Below are 22188 nucleotides of genomic sequence, written 5' to 3' on the forward strand. Positions count from 1 at the left end.
TCTCTTATGCTTTGGGCATTTAAAAACATGCCATTCTCTTATCATATTATTTTCATATTTACCCTCACTGTTCTCAAACTTTGGTTTTGAACTATAAATACATAAACAGGTACATGTGAAAATCACTTTCTGCTGATTTATCTTTCATCATTTCAGGTGTGCAATACTGCCAAATGAAGACCTCTGTCTCACAGCTCATAGCCTCTATATACATATGAACTATTTCAGCCTATGCTGAACACATCTACCACAGGAGAAGGCAACAGTACACTCAGGCAGGGTCTAACACAGGATAAGTCAAGACGATGACTTTAAAAGCCATCATATATTACAAGCAGAGACTGGCCATGCAGAAATTACCAAGTACTATACTATGTCTATCTAGGGATTTTATTCTGCAGAAACCTCACTTATTTGTCTCAGGTTTTTGGAAAAGACTGGCTCAATGCTATAGTAAAGAAGCAATGAAATAAACCTCCTTTACAGAGAAACCAGCACAGGGTTAAAGCCAAAATTTTCTTGAACAGATGATATTTCAGATGGCCACACTATTCCAGATGCATCAATTTCCTTGAAAATCCAATCCATATATGTGCATATGCTGTGCTGGCAGGAGGACTGACTGAAATGGCCAAAACCCAAGAGCTAATATTCTTTTGGCCAGAATAATGCAATTATTATTTTCCTAGCTATCAGTCTAAGCATACAGAGCCATCTGTTATGCAAAGCAAACATACACATCTCAATTACAGAAAATGCAGTTGCCTTGACAGAATTTGGATTACACCACTAACCAGGGCTGTAAAATGTGTTTTGAGCTAGTATATAATGGATGCTTTTCAGGAGTTCCCTAATTAGCATTTACCTGCTTAAACTAATTATTCATCCTTCTTTACTGGCTTATTAAACTTCGTTGGATACTACACATAGAACAGATGAATTTGCGCATTGCAGAACAACAAACAGTAGTGTTTCCAGTTCTACACAGTATTAACAACATGGTGGCACATCAATTTCAAAACTGGAGATTCTTGATACTCGGTCCCAAAGAGATTAAGATAAGGCTTAAAGCCTATTAAAGGCTATTACAAAACCAAAGATTTCAATGAGATACAAGAATACTAATACTGGGTTACCAATAGCGCAGTTTCTATCATTTGGTTTGCTGAAGCCCACATAAAATATAATTACTCTACACTACAGTCAACAGTCTGCATGTTCTTCAAGTCAGCATGAATGGACCCTCATTCTGATTCTTAACAGCAAATAATCAAGTCTGGCAGCATTTCTCCTCCTTTCTCAACCCTCCCCAAATGTCAAATACCTCTATTATTCCCCAATGTCTTTCTTCATTTAGCCACTACTCAGCAAACTCACTAACAGCCAAAAGTTTCCAGCCAGGCTGGGTGTCTCCTTAGAGCTGTGCCAACTTTCAGAAGCAACGTGTCTGTAGTAGGTCCCGCTTAAGAGGTGAGAGACAAATCACATCTCCATCTTTAGCTACAAGAGGCAAGTGAATGAGAGGGAGATTGTCCAACTTGGCGGAGCATCACAACCTACAAATTTCCTTCCCCCTGCAGTGATGTTTCCCTCATCCAAACCACCAGATAAAGCCCAGTCTAGCACCTGTATGGGTACAAATACCCACATGTTCAGCATTTTTATAGAGAAAACATCTGGATAATTAGCTGAATAGCAAACTTTTCCACAGGATTTTTTGGCATTCTGCAGATGCAGTTTGTGTCCCGGAATTCAATGGAACTAAAATTGGTGTGTTCAAGGAGAATATCAAAAACTAGCATTTAGGATTCTGCCTCTTGCCCTGTTCACCTCCATCTTCCTTTCTTTTAACCTCTGATAAATACGTGTGAGTAATTAAACTGCAAATAATGAAAGGCTATCTTATTTATGAAATTATCTTTCAGCCTTAGGAAGCATTTGCAAAGACAGCAAAATATATCCTTGCTGGATCCCTCCCTGCAACACATTTTAATGGTCTCTTTCAGCATTTCTTGACTCCAAATGACTCCCTGTCATTGTGTCAGCTCCCAGGATAATGCAGGGTACTCCATAAACATCCAGTAATAGGACACAAGGGAAGCACTATTAGTGTGTCCCTCTCCTACCGGGCACAGAGGTTTCAAAGTTCAAAACAACCAAGGGAAGAAACTTCATTTGTTCTCAATAAATTAATAATGATCCTTGGGGGTTGGGGAGGGGCTAAAGTTTTGAGCACAAGTTTATTCTGAACATTCAACACTGACGCACAGGTTTCTCACTGACTCTGTGAGATGAGTCAGGTAGAGACACTAAATAATAAATTTGATAATTCATGCTAAAGAGAATATTATTTGACGGAGGAAAAGCATGAGGCTGAAGCAGCCTTCACAAATGCTGTCGAGAATCTGAATAGTTTTACTTACTTGTGAGAGGCCTAGGTAGATGGAGACAGTTTCGGAAATGTACAAAAATTTTCCTTCTTGGTTTAGTGCAAATACAAATCCATCCAGGGACTGCGGAAAGAAAAATAAAGACATACATACGTTAATAAATATATATGACAAGGACCTAATTAATAAGGCGTCTGATACAAAGCAACACATGTTTAATTTAAGACCATTTTTCTTTATGTTTAACTGAAGTGTTAACATTGTTAGTATTACTTTACACATGAACAAATTAAAGGCCTAAGTTAAGACTATAGGGTTTCCTTTATTTCAAGACTTATTTATATCGCCATCATTTTGATGAAGATGCATTAATTAAATTCATGTATAAAATAAGGTCATCCTGATTTTGTAAGATGTAGCCATTTTTTTTTATTTGGCCGTTCTAAGATTAAATCAACAAGATTCTCTGTTAAAATAGCTGACGAGGGATGGAAATTGTAATGAAATGAGCAAAATGGTTCTGATATGAAGAGCAAATCGAATCAGCACTTGAACTACTATGGACATCAATAATTTGCTAATTAATAAAGGATTATGCCCTCCCTGCTTCTAGGGCCTATTGTGTTAGAACAAACAGAAAAAGTCAATACATTATAGGTGAATGTTTATATGCTGAGACCTTAAAAATTGTAATCCTTCTTTGTAAAACTCTGTATTAAAGTTTTATTGTGATAGATTCAGTTTCTATTACTGAAATGGAAATAAAAGAAGAAAAAAAAATTGAAGGATGCAACACATCATCTGTACCTCCTGAAACCTTAGTCCACATTCCAAATGAAGGGTTGTATTTTCAGTTTGATGAATGGTATAAACGATCATGGACTCCAATTTCAATATACCACCCAAATTGAAAATAAATTTGCGTCAAATTCTTGCAATCGAAATACATTTTAAATGTTCCATCATCTTCGCCTCTTTTGTTTTGCATTATTTATTTATTTAACATGGTAGATGGTGGAAGTGCTGGTTGCATGGGGAACAAAATTTTAAAAATCAGTGGTATTAACTTAGATTGTGAATCTGGAAATAAAAGAAATCTATGCTGGGGGAAAGGTAAGAGGAGATATTAGATTAATGACATAATTTTTAAAATATAGAACAATGGAAGAAGCATGTAAAATTTAGTTGAAATGCACTGTCTCAAATCTCAGCAATAATTTTAGTCTCCTAAAATACTGAACATCTTTAGAAAACATACAGGTTTGAATTTAAGAAATACATATATGTATGTATATATGTATGTACATGTATATATGTGTATGTATATATGAAATTTGGATTGTCAAGCTTTCTGACCCATTTCTACTGCTCCAACAGTAAGAAACTGTAGGCAGCACCCAAATTCCATCTCTGTTTTAGTGGGTTCTAAAAACAATTTAAAAATCACATTGTACTACTTCACAAAACAGCAAATTATATTGCGAACAAGTTTTGGTTAAGACAGTACAATAACAATGGTTCTACATTTATGAAACGGACATGCGCTGTGTTGTTTACATGCATTGTCTCACTTTTCACAAGTACCCTATAAAGTAATTGTATTCTTATCTCCATTTTACATGGGAGCATACTGAAGCTTAGTTAAATAAAGCAACATGCCTATCCCTGAGAAATGATGGAGTTAGGATTTGAATCTTGACAATACTCAAACTTTCCTACTATCCACTAAAAACAAAGTTTCTCTAATTGATGTATATGAGTTAATGAAAGATAAATTTTCACAGCATTTCTAAGTTGAAATATTTATACTAAGGAGGCAGCCTATCTTTTCTTAAAAATCATCCTTTGGATGAAATGGCCCATATTTTCAAACTTCAACTTGTGTGTGAGACCAAAGGGAGAGATGCTCATTTGGTGCAAAATTTATATTTTGGGTAGCACATTATCTAATATAACTCAATGGTCAGTTTATTGAACACTATAATTACAGGGAATCTTGAGTAGGGCATGAGATCTTGTTGGGTTGTATAGGTTAGTGTGATGCACTTGATATATCCCAGTGTAATTTAGGCAGAGAATAAAAAAGGATTTGCAGAGTCCCCTTGGGGGACTGGGGAGAAAGGAGGAAATATTCGACTTCCTCATCTGGTGAATTCCTGATATTCTCACAAGCAGTGGAGAAAACCAACTCAACAGGCTGAGCTCTCAATCTGTGGCTTCCCCCATGAAGTTTATTCCTACAAAGCAATGGCTAAGTCTATTGATAATTATGCTTGAGAGTCACTCCCAGAGAACCTCTTTTGTTGCTTAGATGTGGCCTCTCTCATTAAGCCAACTTGGCAGGTGAACTTACTGCCCTCCCCCCTATGTGGGACATGACTCCCAGGGGTGTAAATCTCCCTGGTAATGTGGCACCTGACTCCTGGGGATGAGCTGGGACCCAGCATCATGGGAAGAGAAAACATCTTAACCAAAAGGGGGAAGAGAGAAATGAGACAAAATAAAGATTCAGTGGCTGAGAGATTTCAAACAGAGTTGAGAGGTTATCCTGGTAGTTATCCTTACATATTATATAGATATTCCTTTTTAGTTTATAGTGTATTGGACTGGCTGGAGGGAAGTACCTGAAACTGCTGAACTGTGTTCCAGTAACCTTGATTCTTAAAGAAGACTGTATAACTATATAGCTTTTACAAGGTGATTGCGTGATTGTGAAAACTTTGTGTTTGATGTACCTTTACCCAGAGTATGGACAATTGAGTGAAAAGAAAAAAAAATAATAAAAAATAAATAATAAGGGGAGATAAAGGTTAAAAATTGGGTAGATTGAAATATTGTGGGTCAATGACAGGGAGGGGTTGGGAGTGTAGGATGTATGAGTTCTTTTTTCTTCTTTTTATTTCTTTTTTTTTTGGAGTGATGCTAATGTTCTAAAAATGATCATGGTGAAGAATACACAACTATGTGATGGTATTGTGAGCCACTGAGTGTATAATATGGTTGGACTGTATGTGTGGGATATTTATTACAAAACCATTCTTTGTTTTCCAATAATAGAATAAAAAAAAATTCAAATAATAGAATCCTACCACTGGGGGAGAAAACAAAGGGGAAGAGAAATGGGTTTGCAAGAGAATTTCTAAGTCACTTCCAGAAAAGGTTACATGGTTACCTTTGCTCTTGTAATATCACCCTGAAACCAGCGAGGTGACAGAAAACAAAATACTAAGAGAACTGGGATGTTTATCTTTGATGCAACTGCCAAACCTTCTGGAGTCTTGTCAGGTATAACCTTTCAAGCTTAGCAGGCGGGATAGTGGATCCTCACTTTGAACCAATGCAAAGAGAGACTAGTTTTCCTCCTAAAAGCTTGGGGAAGACATCATTTTCCCCTGTCTTCATCTCAAACAAGATTTCTCCTAAGGAGGACTCATGAGGATTAAAGTCTCTCCCCCTTTGCATCTTCACTATGGAAAAAGGGGGTTGTTAGGCTTTCCATTCCATCTAATAGCCATGGCTTGGTATACAATTACAGAGAACTATGTGAGTTACTTTCTCAAACCTTAAGATGCCATTGTCAGATTGGAATGGCAATATCAAAGAGATCACAGAGAAGTTCTACAGGGACAAGTAAAAATTAGAAGGCTAGTTGTTGTTGGTGGTGGGGGTGTCGACAGTGGGGGCAGGGGGCAGAGAAAGGACTGACAAAGTTGGCTTGGAAATAATCTCCTGTAATACAAACTCTCATTTTTCAGGAAAGGAAACTGAGGCACAGAAAGGCTAAGTGGCTGCAAGATCGGAGAGCCAGCTAATGGCAAAGGCAGAATTAAATCTGTTGCTCCCATAGCATTAGTAAGGCATTTACAACCTTGTATGGTCCTGGTTGGTTTATTCATTCAACTTCCCAACAGACTGCCTTTCTCAAGGTTGGGGTGATGTCTTATTCGTCATAGTCTAGCTGGCTCACAACGACTGTTCAATCAAGACTTATTAAGTCCAGTTCTTTCCCTTAAATCACACATGATAGAGTGACTAAGAGAGATGGGAATTAATTTCTCCAGGAATCCTATTCATGGAGCTATTAGATTATTTGAAAAATCAGATGCCAAAATTTTCTAAGACAGTCTGGAAATATCCAGTTGGAAGATCAGAGTTAGACTGGATTCTTTTATGTTCTCTCTAAAATGTCCAAGGCTAACTTGAATAGATATATCATTCTCCATCCACATACATCCCATCTCACTAAAGGGGACTGTGATCTTTAATACTGGGTTCCTATCTCTTGTATTCACTGAAATACTATAGGAGGATTGGGCATCATGGCTGGTAAAGGAATGTCTGGAGGCCAAACATCTGAGGCTATTAAGCAGCGGCACTTTAAAAACTGGCCAATTTGTTTGGTAAAAACCAAGGTTTCAACACAAGTTCCACTTTCCTGATGAGACTAAAATGAGGCTATGTCTACATGATCTAAAGACATCCAGTCAATTCACTTAAAGATATCAGCGGATTTGGTGGTGGGGGGAAACAACTAGACAGGACAGTTGTTTGTTATCACAGAGGTTAAAAAAAAAAAAGGTTAATTAATCATATTTTTCACTTTTATGCTTATTGTTTTGTTCAATTACGTCTATAGTCTGAGATGAATGTACATAAGTCAGGTTTGATCACCTTTCAAATAAAGAAAAGGATATGAAACTCTATCACGGTTTGACAAGGTCACTTTCTACATGGCTATAACTTTCTGAATATAGGTTTGTTCTTATTTATAGTTAGTTTTCTTTTGCTGCACAAAAGAGTTTGAAAAGTAGAATCAACATGGATATAACTTGGGTGTTTCAGTGTAAAACGGTGGGAGGAGGAAGGAAACATTCAATCAGTTGGTCCTGGGAATCAAATGTGACTAATTTTAAAAGGTCTGTGGAATTTTGTACAATTTTTATTTGAGAATGCCATCATGTGCTATGCTGCTTCAATCACTGCAGGCTACTTACATTTTTTTTTTTTTAACTGCCCACTGTTTTCAACAGGCACCAATTAAGATTCTGGGGTCAAGGGGTTAATTACATCTTCTTACCCAGTATGTAGAATTTTTTGATTATTAACTAAGGTTGGATTAAGATGAAAAAGAACCTACACAAATGTTAATGCTAGTCCTTCCTCTAGAAGATTTATTATAAAGCATGTTGAAATCTATCTGCTTTCCTCAAAGCAGATGGAGAACAAAATCTTAGAAGAAACAGTAAAACAGACATTTTAAAGGCATGCAAGTATCTGATTTATCAAGACAGTTTTCTTATTACTGAAAACAGTTCTAAGCCATCCAGACAGGGCTGATAGGAGATTTCCTTTGTCACATCCCAGTAAGTCTACGTGGTACACATGCAAGGAGTGAGGCTTGAATACAGAAGTCAGGTGCTATAGCATCTCTGAATAATAATGCCTGTAATTATAATTTATATCCCCTGACATAAGTGTAACATATAAAGAGTAAGGCACAATTTCTTAACCCCAAAAGCTGTGTGCCTCTAACAGTATTTGTCAAATGATGAGATTATTTCCTTGCAGGGTATGAGACTAACTATAGCATTGTGATTGCAGGTATACTAATGTTTAATGCATTGTGCTAAATGGATTTATATTTGTCAAAAGAGTTTTGTCTCTGCTTTTTTTCATGCATATTCCACTGCAGCCAAATTTCACAGAGTGATATTTTACTATGGTGCCCTTATAGGGACAGTTCTCATGTATATAACTACTCTAAAATTAGTGATTCTTTCTTTTACATTCCAAGACAGAAGGGGAAAAAAAATCACCTCAAATTCTTTTCCTATGACCTAACTCCAGTTAAGAGTGAAGAATTACCAATAGGCTAGGTTATTTTAATGACAGATTATTTTAAACTAAGCCTCCACCATCTGTTCCACCCCCTAATTATGAATGCAAAAAGAACATATTTCACAATTACATCAGTAAGAAGTAAGATATACGTGCTTTAAATGCACGCATGTGTTCCCTGCCCAATGCACCATGCATCTGTGATGTACTTCTAATTCAGGATCACACTGGGGAGAAAACAACCATTTGTGAAAAAGTATAGTCACTGATACCTTCAACTTTCCTCCCCAAACCCAGAATTTTGCACTGTTATGACATAATGCTATTATGACAAGAGCATGGCATTCATTTGAACACAATTCTTGTCAGACAGGAGACTCAAGTATTCAGTAACTGCTAAAATGGCTTTGCTGCTAAGGAGGAGAGGCTCTGTAAGAAAACTGCCTGTGCTGCCTGAGCAATGGGTTAGCATTGGGAACAAGTGATTCTGCTCTTAAACAACGCCTCCTTGTTGAAAGAGGTTGAATGAGTAAGTAAAACACAAAAGAAGCTTGGCATGGCAGAGTGAGGACACGGCTCGAATATTCATCTTTCCATGGTGTTTTGGCAACAGACAAAAGAGTTTGGAAGAAAAAAAAAGTTCCTAAAGATATTTAGCATTTGGATTTAATAACAACTTTGATAGAGCTCATTAAAATGCCATATTTGTCTTCTGATTACGCTCAGGAGGTGGCTCTAAACTTCTCATCCACACACACATGGATCCAAGCAATTTCAAGGAGAACCGGGGATCATGCTTAAAAGTACTTACATCCATTTGTTTATGGGGAAGAAAACATTTCCCAAATTCTGTCTTTGCAGTCTGAGTTTTAACAATGAAGTACTGTGCAGAAACAAAAGCCTTATTTTTAGAAATAGGAATCTAAGTCAAGTATGTTTCCTCAAAGTGGGTAAAAGTATATATCAAAGGGTGGGTCTTTATTTAACTCTTAGGAATCTCCCAGCGGCATCCCTTCTTTTGCTTCAATTACACAACGGAGAGCATAGGTTCATTTTATCATATATCAAAAGCCAAATGATCTCTAATCACAATAACAAACTGGATCAATGAGGTCAAATTTGACTATTTTCCCACTAAAAATAATTCCTGAACCACAAACTGTGAAGGCCTCAAAACATCTTTCTAAGAGTCTCTTAAACACATAAAACCAAACATCTTAGACAAGAAAATAGTGCAGAGGCACATGCAGCCTCTTTTCAGTTCTGAGAGGAAAGGCACCAGAATAAAAAAGGGGGATGTTGAGCTGGTGAAGTGTTAAAACTTGAAAAGAACACCTGCTTTCTGAGCAAGGACATCAGGTTTTGCTTCTGCTCATTAAAATTCCATTTGGTGGGAGCTGTGTATCAAAGTGCTGACCTTTTTTCCCTGGGATGCTAGTTCAAGCCTTACAGCCAGCCTTGAGGGATGTAGATTTCTTGATTTGAACATCCGGCCAAATGGACAACAAGCTCTGGTGTAATGACAGTGGGTAATGTTTGGAGGAACCACAGGCATTTCTGAGCCACCAGAGGTGGCATGCAGATACTGCATTATCTGTGACTTTTCCTCAGGGCACAGGGTCCCCCTTGGGGGCATAAGTGATTATGTGCTGCTCACAAGCTCCTTTTGCCTCAAAGAGAGGATTCCCACCAGTTAGTCTAAGTCACAAATATCCACTGGAATGTCAAAGTTGCCTTTTCTGCACATGTGGTATATTAGTTTACTGAAACATAGGTTCTTCAGCATCCAGGGGCTAGCTGTTCCTCACTGTGTACCTCTCCTTTTGAAGTCAGAGTTCTCTTTCAAGTTAAAGGAGGAATTCCCAACATGGCAGGAGTAACATAAACAGTCCACTGTACTGGTACTGAAAGGCCTAAAAATGCTTTGGCTACACACATGGTGCTCATTCACACGCAGGGTTCCAGGTGTCTTTCAAGTTGTCTGAATTAAACAAGACACAAAGAAAATAATGCAAAATAATTATTTGACTTCCTGTGAATTATAGACTACTTGAAAGTTGGGGATGGTCTTCATTATGTTCTGTAGGTTATAATGCCCAGTCCACTCACTATGCACCATAGAAGAGGAAAGAGGGAGGAAACTAACATTTGTTAGCAAATGACACAGGTTACAGGTGAGGAAATGAGGCTCAGAGAAATTAGGTACATCATCCAAAGTCACACAGCCAATATGTGGTAGAAGTAAGAAAGATGGATCCTTAGACTTTCTTTCCTTCTACTGCTGGATTACCAGCTGGGATTTTAGTTGTTTGACATAATATCCTAGCTCTTCAGAATCTTTGATTCCTCTGGCATTTTTTCCCACATAACCCTTTTCATGTTCCTATAGTTTAGTATGATGCATTCAGGAAAAACCTGTTGAGGGTTTACTACGCACCAGGCCTGTATCAGCTTGGGGCTCTCAAAGGTGAACAAGACAAGGTCCCAGCTCATGAGAGGCTTTCTTAAAGACCATTCATTTGTGGGATCTGAGACTAAGAAAATGACTGAAGTAGAAAATAACTTGATCAAACAAAAAGCCATAGGGCAATGGCTGTTTCCAGTATAGGAAACCATGAACATACAGTGGGTGTGGGTGTGGGTGGGGAGTGGCCCTGACTTACATCACTGGTTCCATTAAGCAACCTGTAATATGCTCTCTTTTAGAAGGAAAAGGCATGAATTGGTGGCATTTGAAAGGTATAGTCAAAAATATTGTCAGCCATCAAAGACATTCCCATACCCTGGAGGAAGCTGCTAGTGCCTGGAAGTAGAGAGGGGACCCCACACTTAACAAATAAGTGCTAGGAGGAAACCTCACCTCCCAACAAGCAACTGCCAGAACCAGACTTAAGCACCACACCGCAGGAAGCCAGCAAGGCACCAGTACACTAGCCCCATTTTCTGTTCCAGAGTTTTTCATTCAGACTTAGGTGGTTTTATTTGTTTTGTTTGTTTTCTTTTACCCCCGTCTCTGGAATATATACTATTTCATATAGCAGTCCATGTGAAAATAAGATTGACTTTATAGAAATTTTACGTCATGTTTACTTAACGTATGTCCTCAACGATGGAAGGTAAACCATAGTGCTATTTTGGTTACAGTTGATTATGAAATGAAGATGACTATCTACTAGGCATGGCATAACTTTAAAAAACAGCTTTTTAAAAGTAAATAATAAATGCTCTGTACCTGTATTCCTTTAGGTAAGGAATTTGTGTCAGGGGTAGTAATGATGATTAAAGAACCCTGTAATGAATTTGGCATATTAAAAGACCATTTAGAGACTTCAGATATTAATCTGGTACAGTCATATGAGTTTCATTTCTAGGAACATTTTATTTGAATCTCTAGGGAAAAGACATAAAAAAAACATTTGCACGGAGAAGAACTTGATGGTTACAAATGTAGCTTAGAAATTCTGGTTGGGGATTATGCATGGGCTATGCAAATCTTCCGTTTTAACTTCAGGAAATTGCTGTGATTAGGTTCTCCACTCTTTATTTTATCTTTCATTCACATAATTAATAATTACTTTTTGTCAGACCCACATGAAGTTATAAATATGATGGACTAATAATAGAAAGTACCATTTGGTTCCTGAAATCAACAATGCTCAGGATTGTTTCTGAAATCCTTTTCAAGCAATTGCATCTCTTCTGGGTCCTACATTTACAACACTGAAATCTCTATATTGGTCTTATACACCGCATTGCAAATGCTTTGAGACTGCCTGGCTTCACTGCCTAAGCTGCAGAAGTTAGAGCCATACAAAACGTAGATATACATTTATGTGAAAATCAATTATTCTGATGGAATTGGGAGCCTGGTCCTGAATGATCTCGGGCTAAACAACTTGGTTTACCGCTTGCTAAAGCTTTCTGCTGCTTTGCTGATTTTCTACTTTCATTTCTTAGTTGGCAGCTGAGTCTAGGTGGAAAGGAAGGACTTGTGTACATTGCTTGTCCACAGAGCTCTCACCTTATTTAAATTACTTAACACATATGAAGCCAAAAAGATTATGGATTTTTACAGTTTGCTAAAATATTTGTATATATCTAAAATATAACAACAATGCCATAAGAAATATTCTTGAGAAACTCTAGAGAGTATCCTTAAACTATACCAATTCTGCATGTGAAATTTGCTAGATCGAATTTACTAGGTATACATTGAATGAATAGTCTAAATTCAGAGAATTAAAAACAATGGTGTGCAGCTGTATTGATCATGGCTTTAGCCATGGTTAAATTCAGGAATAGAATAAAAGGACTACCCTGGTGCACAGGGTTTTCGCATTGGTCATTTTGTGGAATTAAGACATTAGCAAAGGAAAGAAATAAGTTCTGGTATTCTCCACTGACTTACTGAAGTGAACCTATTTTTATTTTTAATATGAAACATGAGATTGCCTTTTCTTTCTTCTCTCTGATTCTACTTCAATGACTATCCTGATGGGAAGATAATTCATTCCCATCATTGAATAGGGGCTGACCATTTTTTAGTCCAAAGACACTGTAATTAAAATTCCAGTGAAATTTAATAGGAATCATAGGACTAAAAAAGTTAAGTGCAAATAATAACTGAAACACAAAGTTAAAGCCTAAAGTGACTACTCTGAATGTAAAATCAGAAGTGTTAAGGTGATTTGAAGAAGGCAAAGAACCTCTCTGAACTATGGAAACTACTGGGTTTGCTCCTCCATGTTACCCACCATATCAGGCAGCAAATATGTTAAAATATTTTCTATTTTAACTATTTGATTGATAAATGGTTATGGTGATAATTTTTCTTTAAAGTAGGTGCTCAATTTGTTTTAACATATTCAAAGTTGTTAATTCTGTTTTGTCTTAAAATCAATGTTTTTTTGCCGAAGTAATACCTCATGGTGTCAAAGGGTGAATTGGATTCAATACATCAGATGTCACTAAAGGGTCAATTGCTTTAGAAATAGGTCTGTTCTATAAATTTTGAGATACCCGAACACTTGGTTATAGATAACATATTCTAAGGGTGCTCACAGATGCTTCTATAATTAGCAAATAGGGATGGATAATTTCTTGGAGCTAACAATGCCACCATATATGTTTCCCTGGTGACACAGAAAACACATATCAACAGTTTTTGCCTCCAAATAACCTCTCCTTTCCATCCTGTCCCAGAGTACTACCACCACACCAGATGTTTACCTTTCATGTTTTTGTGTGTGTGTGTGTGTGTGAAGTCATAGGTCTGTAATTGACATCACAAACACCTCACAACGAATGGCAGCTCTTTTTATTCTGCTTTTTCCTAAGCAACACTAAGTATTGCTTGTTAGCTGGTCCAATTCATTGTGCTTTTTTTTTTGGCTAATTTTTGGGTCATTTGGGACAGATTGCTGCAGCACACCATATATCTACTGCAGTTTACCTAGGTTGTCTCACCTGTTACACCTAAGAAGTCACACACAAAAAATGTATTTTTAGTGATTTGAGACCATGTGATTTAATGAAGTTGTGTCACAGTCACAATACTATACATACCACAAGGGACTCACTGTAACAATAACCTAGGGTGTGAATGATTCACTCAAATGTACATATGTGCCAATCCTTGGTAATAATTTGAAAGGAAATTTGCAGTTGGCTATATTAATAACTCACTCACTAGAAAACTTTAGTCAATAATCTCACCCTAATTCTAATGTGGAAGATCCATTTACCTACCCTTTTGACTTAAATAGCTAAAAATGCATTCGAAGAAAAATAACTTGAGAATGGATATATTCCACCATTCAATGACTTTGATGAATGACATGCCAAATCTCAAGGACTATCAGACTTTGGAAAATTCTATTTAGTCTAAAAAACTTATAATGTCCTTAATCATATTTACCAATAATACCTCCAGCCACCGACTGTCACTTAGTCTTTCTCAACCTGCCAGGTCAAAGGCATGCAAAGAGCCGACAACAGTAGTATGAAGGGACAAAACATATTAAGTTCTCAGTCTGATTTTTCACTTGGCCTCCTGCCTGCTTTCATTTAAGGGCTGGGCATGTGAATTAATGGTAAACTCCATGATGAGCATGGCATTTATCTCAGGTGTCTTGAATCCCAAGACTAAGAGATGATCAACCTCACAATTAAGAAACAGTCCTGTACCTACCACACAAACTCACTGACACAATTACCATTTTTTTCATGAAGTCCCTAATAATTTAGAAAGATGAGTCTCTTCACTTTAACTGTTCCTTAGATATAATCAAGAATCTAAATGTGCACCAATTAGATGATGTCATTTTCCACAAATGACAGATAGCCTGAAAAAAGGGTGAGGAAGTGTGGTGTTTGATGGTTGCAACCCTGGAAACCATAGGGCACAGGTTTGGGATCAACAGCTGTACCCCTCTTCTAAGTACTCATTCCAGCGCCTTCACAGTTTTTCTCTCTCATTTCTTCTTTCCCTCTCTTTTTCTCTTCTCCCTTCACCTTTTGGTTAGCATTTCATGTTTATCCCCTTCATGAAAGAATGGTTGCTGGTGGTTGCAGGGATGGTCCAGCTGTGATGAAATGTGTGTACTGTCCTTTACACTCAAGGTCACTGGGCATGCTGCTCCAAAGGGGTTTGTTGTGAACCTTGAGCAGTAAAACAACTCTGGATATGTTTGTCTGACTCATAAATATGTAATGATTGATAAATTGTGAAGGCCAAGAATAGTTCCACACTTGTGTAGGCTTTTGTAAATTTTATGCATTTGAATCTTGGGGGATAGATTCTTTTTGTCACCAATAAGATTCATTCATTCTAGCCTTGACCTTTTCCAACAAGTAACACTTGTTTTATTGTCTTGCTTGGGGGCTTCTCCTTAGTAATAGGATGACCTACTTTCATTTCTACTTAAATGCTTCATGAACTGGAGAGTGACTGCCCCTAAAGGATTGAGCCCCTAAAGGCTCAAATTGGCCTCTGAGCCCTAATGGAAGACTTTTATCCCAAAGCAAATAAAAAATATATTAAGGGTTTTACAAACACAACCTTAAGCCTTTATCATTTTCTGGATGCTCCTTCTACTCTCATTACAGGTAATCGTTTCTGCTTAAGACATGTGCTGCTCCTCTCCTACAGGTTTTTATCCCTGTCCAGCTCCTATTTGGCCATGACAGGAATCTTTCATAAAAGTCTCGGCCAATGTTATTTTGCTTTTTTCTAAATAGCACACAGAAGTTGTTAGGGAAGTCATAGACATCTGTTAAGAGTCCATGGCCCAGACCTCACCTACCTCCACCTCATTCCCTGGGAGAATCATCAACACACACTAAGTGGCCATCCCCCGGCTTTCCACTTCCCCCAATTCCTTTTCCACTGTGTAACATTCCACAGCCAGGGAAATGCTGTCACATGAAAAGGCCCGACCAGACCTGCTAATCAAGGCAGGACTTCTCAGCGGCAGGGCCCCTCTCCCAAAGGTGGATAAATACCACAATCAAACAGCATAGATGGTCTCTTTTCTCTGATGTGAAGTGGGTAGTGTGGAGCTGCCATCCATCGACCCTGACCCAGAGCCGTTTTGGCCACCCTTGGAGATTGGCCACAATACATTTCTTCCCCTGCTCTTTGGTACTCTTTGTGCTGTGTAAGTAACAAAGAGATCATTTGCTGAAAGTTTCTGTTGTGCCTTGACCTGAGTTTCCACAATGTACAGTTGTAGCAACTTGCTCCACAGAAGTGGCCCACTAGGAAGGTCTAATGCACCATAAGTTGACAAGGGTCTCCATAGTTCGTGGACATCTTCTATTTTACTTGAGCTACTGAGGCCACAAGAATGTAAAGCTGAATGACTAGCATCATTATCAATACTCTATAATGAAAAAATCAGCTCAGAAAGGTAGAAGCAATACACCTCCATAGGCAATGAGCAAAGGAAACCATTTCTTCACAGCTTTCCAAAGCACAATTCTTCCTTTCACAGAAGAATGGGCCCCTTAATACACTGAACTATGGTACCACAATTAAAAACCTAAATAACACATGACATAAAACCATCACATGGGACAAAATAAAAGTCTTTGTTCCAAAAGGCTTATTACATACAGTAAAATCTAGAGGTTCTGCTGAAAATCATTTATGCTTCTCAAGGCTGAACTGTTTTGGCTAACTGGGCACACACAAGAAAATGGGAGATGTTGGAAGTTATCCAGCAACTTTTTTGAAATAAATGTATTACAGATTCCCTCTTATGACACATTAGGAAGTTTGATTGGGCTACTCAAGAAGATATATAGGCTTAAACCCTTTAGATACAGAGAGCAAAGCACTGGGAGTATCTGAGGGTTGGAGGATATGGCTGAAATATTAGGACCCTCTCCTCCACTTTTGTGGGTAGGTCAGTTGACAAAATGATTGTTCCTGTTTAAGAAAAGGCCTCTGCTAAGAAGGGTGGGTTTTACCTGATTACAAGGAGAAGCACACCCTTGGAAGAAGTAGGATAATTTACTAAGGGCAGTTAAAATAAATTAGATATAAGACTGAAGGTACAAGCAGGAAATGGAGTCCATTTTCATTATAAAGAAGAAGCTTTCATCCTAGTCATCAACATTACCATTTAAAACTTTAATATACACAAGTTTGGGACAGGATATTTTTAAGGGAAAAAAAGACTTCTCAGTTACTTTGAAGAATTGCAAAAGTTATTAGAAAGACACATTAAGGATGGGACACTGGGCATGAGGGTAATGTCAACAAGAAGATGAGAAGAAAAAACCAGAAAAATAGGGGAAAAATAATTTTAGCTCCATAAGCATGGTAATTTTACAACAAGAACTATTTGAGAATATATACATAGGTTTAAATATAGTCCAAATCACAAAAGGATGGTGATAATGAAAGAATAATATGAACAGTAACAGACAGCATTCATTGAGGTTAACTCTGTGTTGGACTCTGGGAGAAACACTTTAAATCAATTAACCCAGTTTAATCCTCTTATCCTAACTCTGGCACAGATACTATTACTACCCATGTCTGAGATGAGGACATGGAGATGAGGACACACACCCAGTAAGTGGTAGAGCAGGGACTTACAATAAGGCTGTTATCTGTATACTGACTCTGCAGATTTGGAAGACATTATTTTATATCAGAGATTCTTGACATCTTGGTATCAAAGAGCTATCATTACTCCCCTAAAGACCTGAGAAACCTGTGTCAAAGGGCAGAGAAGTAGATCTCAGGGTGGTGTCAGAGCAGAGGTGGGACAAACAGATGTTTGTTGTCTTCGGCCAATCTTGGAGGAGGTGGCAGGACTTGACAGTCTGCTAGGTGTGGGGTAAGCCATACCTTGGTGGATCACAATCTTTCTGAGTAGATTCCATTCTACAGGTGCAATGTTATACATAAGCTGATTCCTTGGCAACCCTTCCCCATTTAACCCAAATAATATACAACTGCAATGAAAAATACCATGGTAAATATACAAAAAGCAATTCCTCTATGCCTAGAAAATAGTGGAAATAGACATCTAATAGTCCCCACAAAGTCAGATGCATTCAAATACTCCTTCAGGCTAAAGTATAATTGACTAGTATAAAAATCCATAAAAAAGTTTGATGAAAGAATGGGAAAGTTCTAGGTATTGAAGTAGTGAAGACAGTTTTTATTAGTAAGTTTCTATTATATACACTAATATTATAATGATTTTATATAATCCTACATTGCTCCCGTAGCTCCCTCTATGGGCTTGGGAGGAGACTCTCCCTAAGCTTCCTCAAACTCTGTGTTCTGGATGAATGCCAGGGTAGAGAGAATGCAGGGAGAGGTGGGGAAGGGAGGAACCCAACATTCACTGAGGTTCTCTCTCCGCCAGCAGGCCCGATTTTAGCAACTACTTCTCACATGGACACAGCACCAGCCTGCACATTCACCAACGTGGGGACAGGATGGCAAGTCTAGGGGTGGCGAGGAAAGAGAAGAGAAAATGCCTGACACAGAAGCCTTTCATCCACTTGACAACTGTTCCTGTGTCCAGTTCTGTTTGCCTTCAGATAATACCCAGGATCGGAGTCATCTGAGAGACTTCAAGGCTGCTGGCTACCCTGTACTCGGTAGGCAGGGGCTGCGGCACCTTTGGAGTGGCGCTTGGTCTTGGCTGCTCTGCAAAAGACCAGACACCTCCCTGAGACTGTGTGCATGTGCCATGCAGGCCTTCGCATACACGGGGCAACTGATCAACCCAGCGTTTTCAATACCTATAAATAGGAGCACCGATAATGGATTTTAGAACTCTGAGTTCATTTTCCTTTTTATTCAGTGCTGTTTAGATCCAAAATGAATTCAGTTCTGGGGTTCACTGCTTTACTGAAATAAGAATTTAGAGAATCTTCAAAAGGCAGCTGAGAGAATGATCAGATGATTTGAAAAATAAGACTGAAAGGGAATGTTAAATTTACTAGATTATTCTGCCTTTAGAAATTGGAGGGAAGATTTGCACACATGCAAGGCTCTCCCACAGGGGCTGGTAACCAGTCTTTCCATTTCGTGAAAGGAAAATGCAATGTAGAGGATTTGGGCAGTAAAGGAAGAAGTTCCTGACAGTGAGGCTGCTAAGAACAAAAATGGGTGACCAAGGAAGGTAATGTTGCCTCTTTTGGATTTGATAACAAGGATTGCTTAGGAATGACCTTGAGTGAACTCTGATGTTTGTGTGCGTGTGTATGTGTGTGTGTGTAATGGATATGAATATACAAACAGACCCTAAATAACTCAGTTTGTGATTTTATGTTGCATTCTGAGTCTGTCAGGAAAAATCCACGAAGAATCGAAAAGTTTCTAGCTAGAAAAATTATAACTTGAAGCCAGACATGTTCATTCATACTCACTTCATCATGGCACCAAGCAAGCCACTCAGACGAACACAGCTCCAGATGAAAGTGAAATGGGTGGTTGCTATGAAGAGCACCAGCTTAGAAAAACTCTAAACTGCCTCAGTAGGGTATTTATAATGTATATTTATAATATAAAGGAAAAGAAATTAGGTAGCAGAAGAAAAATGCTAAGCCAAACCACTCTGGTGAGTGGGCAGGTATATACATCTCCCTAGGCACTCACTTGGCTGCTAAGTTGGAAACTACTGCAGATCTGACCTGAATCCAAGAAGACCAGGCATGAAAATTCTCAGTCTCTCCAAGTAGGCACTGAAGGGGTCTTGTGCACCAAGCAAGGGAAAAGTCATAGAGACTGTCTAGATAGCCCTTTTGTTAAAAGAACTTCCACTGGCATAATCGGGCTCATTCTCACATTTTCTCAGAGGTGTTTATGCTTTTCCCATTTTAGAGATAGGGAGATTGAGCCACTGAAAATCTCTGCCACTTTTCAGGGAGGGAGTATTCACACCACATGCTCCATATGAAAAGCTGAGTAAATGTACAGTAAGCAATGATTAGTGATGGTTCAGATATCTTAATTATCCAACTATTTAAAAACCAGGTCTCTATCCAACCCCAGCCTGTCACAGCATCAAATGTTGCTGCCAATATTACAGCTCTAAGCAGCATTAACTCTGTCGGTGAACACAGCGTGTAGTAAAATGATTTAGCATCATGAATAAACACATATGCTTGCTTGGGTCCAAATTTTAGAAGTGACAAACCCATTTTATGGCCCATAATTTAATGGATTAGAAAGAAACCAAAAGGTGCATAATTTACTTTGCATGATCAAGTAGCTCCTTTTGTGGCAAGTGAACTTTTCAATATCAAGTTCTGACCTTAGCACTGTCTCTTACAGGCTGCACATCTGTACTTACATGTCTGCATGGCCACACGCATGCACACACACACCTCTAAACATATACCAACAATTTTCTATGATGCCTTGAAGTAGAACTGGGGATAGAACTGACTTTGATAACAGATGCCCAGTGACACAAAGGTCAAGAAGAAAACCTGACTGAAACAAAATAAAACAAAGGCACATTAAACAAGTGATTAATAAAAAGATGCTAGCAACTCTAGGAAGTAACAAAAGCAAGTAGCAATAGATAATCCCTCCTCTTCAAAAAAATGTCAGGTTTTCTCTGCTTGAAAGTAATGTCCTTTACCCCTCATGTTTCCCCCAAAAGACAGACATGCCATTTTACTTTTAGTTGTTTCTTGTTTTATGTTTACATTTTATTTTCTTATTCCATTTTCTGAATCCCCCTGCTTCTAGTTCCTAGCTCAGTGTTTACAGAGACCTTTACTAGAATCAGAGAGGTTGAAGAGATTCCATTTTTCCTTTCTCTTATAATGTCCATTCTTTTATTTTTCCTCTTCTCAGAGAATAGATAAGTTTACCCAGAAAATAAAAAGCTAATACAACCTTTTGCTCATCAACAAAAGTATGTCTTGTTGTAGCCAGGAATAAGTTAATAAAACAGGGAAAAGGCTTAGTGGCTTAAAAATAGGCTCCTTGGGGTTATGAAGGAACAATGTTGTTTTTTCTTCCCAGCGTGCAAGGATTTAATTAAGTGATAACAGTCACCTTGGGGTGGCTGCACAAGGCAATAATATCTAGGTGAAGAAAAATGCTGAAGAGAGTTGAGTACAGTCAATTTATCTTCACAGAAGGCAATAAATGAACAAAGCATAGGTATTGGGCTGATTGTTTTGCAATGTTTCCATTACTGATAAGCATCAAAAAAAGGGGAGGGGGCAAGATTTGGTATTTCTAGTTTCTGAAAGGTATTAAATACAGAGAAAGGAAATGAAAAAATTACTGTGAGGTCACATCCTCACATTCTAATTACAAACAGTATGGTAATTATTCAAGCTAAACATAGAACAAGGGAATTTTCATGTTGATACAAAGGATGGGAACACAGCTGAGTCGTGTATTTATAAGTGAATGTACAGATTGTGGAAATTTTTGTTCTGGCCAAAAAAAATTGGTGGTGAAATTGTAAAGAGGCAAGGACAGGAATGAGGTTGCATGATTAACTTATGCTTCTGGTCAGTCTTAGAAACAGCAGACTTTCTCTGTTCAAAGGTCAAATTTCAAGGACTTTCGAACAGTTGAGGGGAATTGCTAAGAGAAGTACTGTGACCTGGGGACAAAAGAAGCATTCCCCCAAAAGTCAAATGACCACCCAAAGAAAAATCCCAAGACAGTGACATTATCAGCTCTGTATATTGTTAAGAAATAGCAGTAAGGTTAGAAAAAAATCATTGGAAACTCAGGCCCATAGAAAATGTTAACAACAACAGAAACATAAAGTATTTGGGCTCTAGAGAGAAGGGTAAGACAAGGTCGGGATGAAGTGTGCGCGAAAACTTGGGTGCTAAAGCTAACACGTTCTTTTCATTCATTCTTATATTGGGGTGTGGGGTTTAGAGGATTGGTACAAGACAGGGCAGCTTTCGTTTTCCTAGAAATAAAAGCAACAGCCTTACCAAACCGCCCTCAATCATACTCTCATATTTCATCAGTGGATCTCAAAGCACGTTGCAAAATTAATTAATTCTAACACTGCCTCTGTTTGATATAAGGAAATGAGGCACTCAGGTTAAATGTAACTTGTCTGAGACTGCTCAACCTGTTCACCTCACAGTTATGATCCCTAATTCCCACACTTCTTGTCTGTTTAATTGCCTTCTTGGAGACCACATCACCTCCCTCTCAAAAGTTCAGGGTCATATCTCTCCAATTTCAGTGGTGATCAAAAAAGTGCTGCTCTCAACCCCTGCCCTCTACTTCCTCAGCAATGGCACTGGATAAACTTTTGCCTCAATGAAGAGTGAATCCGACAGTACAGCCAGATTGGGACCTCTGTTTCTAGCTGGGTCAGCCTTTGCATAGAGCAGCACTGGAAATCCATGTGAGGTAGCTGGCAATGACTAGGGACAGGGAAAAGTGTTCCTTCCATTACATAATCTTTCTCACCCCATCTCTACCTTTGGGAAT

At 38.3% G+C, this 22188-nt stretch overlaps 1 protein-coding gene across 8 annotated transcripts in view; it reads right to left on the reverse strand.

Annotated features, from left to right (window-relative positions):
* Nucleotides 1-22188, reverse strand: part of NPAS3 (neuronal PAS domain protein 3) — a 927883-nt gene that overhangs the window by 303898 nt on the left and 601797 nt on the right. For all 8 annotated transcript variants that reach the window (XR_013162217.1, XR_013162215.1, XR_013162216.1 and 5 more), the window contains one exon: nt 2424-2513. Coding sequence is in view for 1 of the 8 variants with exons in the window: in XM_077126978.1 (XP_076983093.1) it covers nt 2424-2513 (90 nt within the window). In the remaining 7 variants the exon portion in view is untranslated. The remainder of the gene's footprint in view (nt 1-2423; nt 2514-22188) is intronic.

Source organism: Tamandua tetradactyla, chromosome 14 (genome assembly GCF_023851605.1).
Source record: "Tamandua tetradactyla isolate mTamTet1 chromosome 14, mTamTet1.pri, whole genome shotgun sequence".
Taxonomy (NCBI): domain Eukaryota; kingdom Metazoa; phylum Chordata; class Mammalia; order Pilosa; family Myrmecophagidae; genus Tamandua; species Tamandua tetradactyla.